This window comes from Camelina sativa, chromosome 12, assembly GCF_000633955.1.
Source record: "Camelina sativa cultivar DH55 chromosome 12, Cs, whole genome shotgun sequence".
In the NCBI taxonomy this organism is placed as follows: domain Eukaryota; kingdom Viridiplantae; phylum Streptophyta; class Magnoliopsida; order Brassicales; family Brassicaceae; genus Camelina; species Camelina sativa.
Window position 1 is genome coordinate 24771145 of NC_025696.1, and position 6284 is coordinate 24777428.

Genomic DNA, 6284 nt, shown 5'->3' on the forward strand with positions numbered 1-6284 from the left:
TAATCGGTATTAGTGAGACGAGTAGTTTATTTTCTCTTGATCGGATCTTAGTTGGGCTAACACCTAGCGACATGCATTCATTTCCATTGTTTTTCATGTCTAATGCATTTCTCCCTCATAAATAACATTCTCCTCGATCCATTTTATTATGCATGCACCGCATATAGCACCAATTTAAGCCTTCGCCTCTAAAAGCTCCGCTAGCTCATTGCCGACAAATGTCTTAGACAGATACAACTGATGTGTTTATCACATTTTGTCTCAATTCTATCTTTTGTAAAGGAAAACAAAGGAGATATATAAGACTGCGAGCCAACTAAAAGTTGCTAATTCTTAGTGACATCAGCCAATAATATTAAACATATAAGCCTCGGTGAAATTTAAAGTACCTAGCTAGTATAGGAATCGAACCCATGACTTCGACGTGAAAAGACTGATGTCAGAACCACTGGACGAAAGGAATCAAAAGGCCCATTCCATATATACATCCTCTCCAAGAATAGAAGTGGTTGATGGATCCATATGCATCCTCCAAAGGAACTGGACATGACTAATTTTTCGCAATTGGGGATCCGACTCGAGCAAGAATTGACCAAACCTTGCTTTGACTGTAAATAATGCAAGATAACTAATGATCATGTTGCTGTTTGTTGGCACTATTGTATCATTGCTTGTGCAAATTTATTACAAATCCAACAATATTATTGTGCAATAAGCCTCTAAGCAAAATCTAATTTGCTTTAGCTTTGGAAAATGAGAGGGTCTTAGTTCTCATGGCTACTTCTTGGAGTGTCTCTGGGAAAAGTTCTTTAGCCTTGAAAGTCCTTCTTTGAGGAGCTCGAACTCAACTGCAAAGCTGATACGTAGCCAGTTATCAAGCCCAACAGCTCGACCTGCAAGAACAGCATCGATTCTCTATTAGTAATTCAACAGCTCATAATTGTCAAGAAAGCTCGTTAAGAAAAACCATAATATCACCTGGTAAGATGATTATAGATTCCTCTTTAGCCAGCTTGGAGCAGAAGTCCAAATCATCACTGATATCTTCGAGAAGCGAAAGGTTTAACTTCACCTGTACATCAAAGGGATTAGCCTATGAGCTTGATCTTGAGCTTTACATATAAGTTATTTGATTCTTATCGATTCATTACCAACGTGAACATGGATCCCTCGGGTTTGCAAGGGCAAGTGATGCAAGGTATTTTCATAAGCTCCTCGTAACAAATCTCAGCACATTTTCTAACCATTTCGAGTTTTGATGAGAAGAATTCTTCCTTTGTATTCCCAATGATATCAGGCATTGCACCCTGGCTCGGACCAAACATTAAAATTTTATTACTTTTCTTGACAGAAACATGCATTGATTATACTTACCGGCCATGATTCAACATTAACGCATCCCATCAACATACCTGAATGAACGTTGCAGGATCCGTCGACATGTTGAGGACATTGGTAAGACTCTGAACAAACTAAATGATAAACAAAATAGAGATTGATCACAAATACATTCTTCAGATGATATTAGCTAAGTCAACAAAACGTAACTCAATCGTTAAAGCAACAAACCCCAGAATCTTTCATGATGCTATGAGGGTCAAGAGTCACCATCCAGCCAAGTCTCCAGCCAGGTACGAACCATCTTTTAGATATGGCACCTAACACAACTACAGGCACTATCTCTGCAAACTCTGCCATGGACACAAATGGTTTGTCCCCAAAGGCAAGATGGTCATAGACTTCGTCTGCGATCACAAGTATTCCAAGCTTGGAAGCCGTCTCCGCAATCTTCATCCACCATATAAACAACAAAAAGACATTTCCATAACAAAGTCAAAACAACTAAACCGAGAGAGAGAGAGAGAGCCCAAGTTGATGATTTAAAGTGTTTCTACAGAACCACTAATATTATAAAGCAAGTGTGCACCTTTTGGAGATGTTGGCGAGAGAACACGTTTCCACATGGATTGCAAGGGTTGATAACAACAATAGCAACGGTTTTGTCATCCGCAAGAGCTTCAACTCCATGAAGATCAACATCCCAACCATTTTCTGGTAGGAGATCAAAATAACGAACCTCAAGTTGGCAGAACGCCGCTCGGGAATCATACATCGGGTAAGAAGGCCTAGGCAGCAGGATGTTGGCACCTGGAGTTGCTAGCGCGGATATCAAAATCTCAACGGCTTGCAAACAACCAGCTGTGATATGGACATCTTTTGGAGATATCTGGTAAGAGAGATCACGGGAGAGGTACTCTGCAACAGCCCTATTAAAAGATTGGGAACAGAAACAACCAAATCATTAATTCTTTCTCAAAAGCTTTATAAGTTTATACGTATTCTGATTATACAATATATTACAAATGTGAAACAAGCATGAAAACATTGCGAATGTGATCTAAATACAGATGTAAATTGAAATCATGCATGTAAGGATCTCATTGATTTAACCATTTATTGTCTTTGAGTATTCATGAAGCAAGAACAGAGACCCTTAGAGATACTAACAAACAAAAAAAAAAAACAAAGGACAAGAAAGAAGAAGAGAAAAAGCAAACTTACTTCCTAGCGACAGGAATACCGGAAGAAGAAGAATAGTTGTTAAACTTGGTGGAGCGGACAGCATCGCAGATGGCTTCAACAGCGGCTTGGTCGGTACGAAAGCTCGGGAACGGAGAAGGATCGCCCTGTCCGAGGGGGATGACAGGCCTGTTGTCGCGACCATCGAGATTACTGATTAAGTTGTAAAGATAATCACGAATGGTAAATGAGCTTGATCGTTCGACTACCTCGTTAGCTCCGAAGTTCCATCGCTTGACTTCCTTGTTATCTCCCATTTTCGTTCTTCAGCAGAAGCGAGACAGAACTCAAACTAACTATTAAGTTGTGTGATTGTCAATGATTTTGTGAGTGGGACTGGTGTGGCTGTCGTTAGTAAACAATTTGTTTTACTAATGACATGAGCGAAAACGCCACACTAATCTTGGAGATATCATCTTAAATTCTTAATTTAAGGATATGTAACGTCTTCCTTAGATTTTTTTTTTTCTTTTTAATACAGCCTAGTTTTGTATGTGCTAAACTTGATTGAATATACATAAACGATTTCTTTAAAATTTATATGTTTTTTATTTTATGTATTCAGATTGGGTTTAAAAAAAAATCAAAAACATATTTAAGTTTAAAATTAACCGTTTTATGTGTATTCAATTCAAGTTTAGACTAGAATAAGAAGAGTTAATAATCTTAATTTATTTTTTTTATAAATTTATATAAATTTTAAATAAATATAGCATATATTGTTTTAAGTTCTATATTATTCTTTTTATTCTGTCATGAAAATATGTTTATGTATGTCGATTTAGTATAACCGATTATTACTTTGTCAATTCGGTGGATATATCCAGATTTTTTAATCTTATTTTGTATATTTTTTATTTTGTTAAAGTTGTTAATATTGTAGAAAACCTAAGGAATTTGGTTAAATGATTAGGTATGAAAAATGATTTGTTTAGAGATTTGTTAAGATGCCCATCCATTTGTAAGGTAATGTTTATATATTTATTGTATTACGAATAATAACTTTAAATTGTGGTATTTATTTAAATGGTAAAGATTTATTATATAAATCTTACAAATACAATGTTATATTAGTAAATGTATTTCCATTTTAAAAAATCAGAGTAGATCAGGATCCGTGCTAGAGCACGGGTTGAAATTCTTTTTATTTCTATTATAATTTTAAAATAAAATATATTTTATATAATTAATTTATATGATGGTCTAACATTGTAAACAGAGAAACAATTGTCATTTTTTTTTGGTATGAATATGAGAGATGTATTTTGGTGAATGGAGATCTGAATGATTTATATTAATAACTTGGAAGGGTGTTAGGTAAGATATTATTTTCAACTGCACAATAAAATCTTGGAAATCACGAATAAGTGTGATTAATTGCCAAGATTTTATTCCTTTTTACGCTTAACAGTATATTTTTATGTCTAACAGTATAACAATATATGGAATAATCAAGATTTTTTCTTTAAGAAGATTCTTTGGGATATTCTTAAGTGTAATCATATAGCACACAAATTGACCAATTAAATCTATAACCTTTTTTTTGTAACCAACCTATATTTTATCTATAACCTATTTTGTAACCAACTTAAGTCTATCAAAAAAGTTTGTGTACTTCCGTTTTATTATATAGGTGATTTAAAGATACGTAACATCTTCCTTAGAATTTTTCTTTTCATTTTTTTTTTTAATGCAGCGTAGTTTTGTGGGGGCTAAACTTGATTGAATATACATAAACGATTTCTTTAGAATTTAAATGTTTTTGATTTTAAGTATTCATGTTGGGTTAAAAAAAAACATATTTAAGTTTAAAATTAATCGTTTTATGTGTATTCAATTCAAGTTTAGACTAGAATAGGATCCGTGGTAGAGAACGAGTTAATAATCTTAATGTATTTTTATAAATTTATATAAATTTTAAATAAATATAGCAAATATTGTTTTAGTTCTATGTTGTTCTTTTTATTCTGTCATGAAAATATGTTTATGTATGTCGATTTGGTATAACCGATTATTACTTTGTTAATTCAGTGGATATCTCCAAATTTTTTAATCTTATTTTGTATATTTTTTTTTATCTTGTTAAATTTGTTAATATGGAAAACGTAAAGAATTTGGTTAAATGATTAGGTATAAAAAATGATTTGTTTAGCAATTTGTTAAGATGTGCATCCATTTGTAAGGAAATGTATATAGATTATTGTATTTCGAATAATAACTTTAAATTTTTGTATTTATTAAAATGGTAAGGATTTATTATATAAATCTTACAAATACAATGTTATATTAGTAAATGTATTTCCGTTTTAATAAAACAGACTAGATCAGGACCGTGCTAGAGCACATGTTGAATTTTTTTATTTATATTATAATTTAAAAATAAAATATATTTTATATAATTAATTTATATGACGGTTTAACATTGTAAACTGAGAAACGATTGTCATTTTTTTTTTGGTATGAATATGAGAGATGTATTTTGGTGAATGGAGATCTGAATGATTTATATTAAAAACTTGGAAGGGTGTTAGGTAAGATATTAATTTCAACTGCACAATAAAATCTTGGAAATCACGATTAAAATTGATTAATTGCCAAGATTTTATTCATTTTTACGCTTAACAGTATATTTTTATGTCTAACAGTATAACAATATATGGAATAATCAGGATTTTTTCTTTAAGAGGATTCTTTAGGATATGCTTAAGTGTATTCATATAGCCCAGATATTGACCAATTAAATCTATAACTTTTTTTTATAACTAACCTATATTTAATCTATAACATATTTTGTAACCAACTTATAAAATTTATATTGTCTATCAAAAAAGGTTGTGTATACTTCCGTTTTATTATATAGGTGAATTAAGGATACGTAACGTCTTCCTTAGAATTTTTCTTTTCCTTTTTTTTTTTAATACAGCGTAGTTTTGTGTGGGCTAAACTTGATTGAATATACATAAACGATTTCTTTAAATTTTTTTTTTTTTTTGATTTTATGTATTCATGTTGGGTTTAAAAAAAATCAAAAACATATTTAAGTTTAAAATTAATCGTTTTATGTGTATTCAATTCAAGTTTAGACTAGAATAGGACGAGTTAATAATCTTAATGTATTTTAATTAATTTATATAAATTTTAAATTAATATAGAATATATTGTTTTAAGTTCTATATTGTTTTTTTTATTATGTCATGAAAATGTATTTATTTATGTCGATTTGGTATAACTGATTATTACTTTGTTATTGTAACACCCGCAAACCAAATTTTGGTATTTTGGTAAGGGTGTCGATCGACACCTCCTAGTGAGGCATCGATCGACACCAATTGTGGTTGGTTTGGTCGGTTCAATTTTAATTGTCCGGTTTGCGTGGTTGGTTTAGAGAATCCCTAAATCGAGTTTTAAAGGAAGAAAACGACCTAGGGTCGTGTTGTTTTGTCTTATTCGCCGTTTTTGAGAGAAAACACAAAGAGAGAGTGTTCTTGAGCTATTGGGAAGAGATTGAGAGATTCCTTGCTGTTCTTGGGAGATCCAAGGCTGGGAAGGTGCTAGAAGCTTGCTAGGAGTGAGGGAATTCGTTCTTGTTGGTCAGAATCTTCCTGCAAAGAGGTGAGTGCATGACCATGGCTTATCTAAGCTAAGATCTCTAGATTCTATGTGATTTGGTGCTTATGTGGTTGTTTCTTTGAGTTCTCTATGAT

At 32.1% G+C, this 6284-nt stretch overlaps 1 protein-coding gene across 1 annotated transcript; it reads right to left on the reverse strand.

The window, feature by feature from the left end:
• Positions 601-3019, reverse strand: LOC104732579 (tyrosine aminotransferase). Its single transcript, XM_010452138.2, has 7 exons — positions 2563-3019; positions 1928-2267; positions 1570-1788; positions 1413-1472; positions 1152-1307; positions 979-1072; positions 601-893 (listed from the first exon to the last, which is right to left on the reverse strand). The coding sequence occupies exons 1-7, from the start codon at positions 2835-2837 to the stop codon at positions 778-780; spliced, it is 1260 nt and encodes a 419-aa protein (XP_010450440.1). The 5' UTR covers positions 2838-3019; the 3' UTR covers positions 601-777.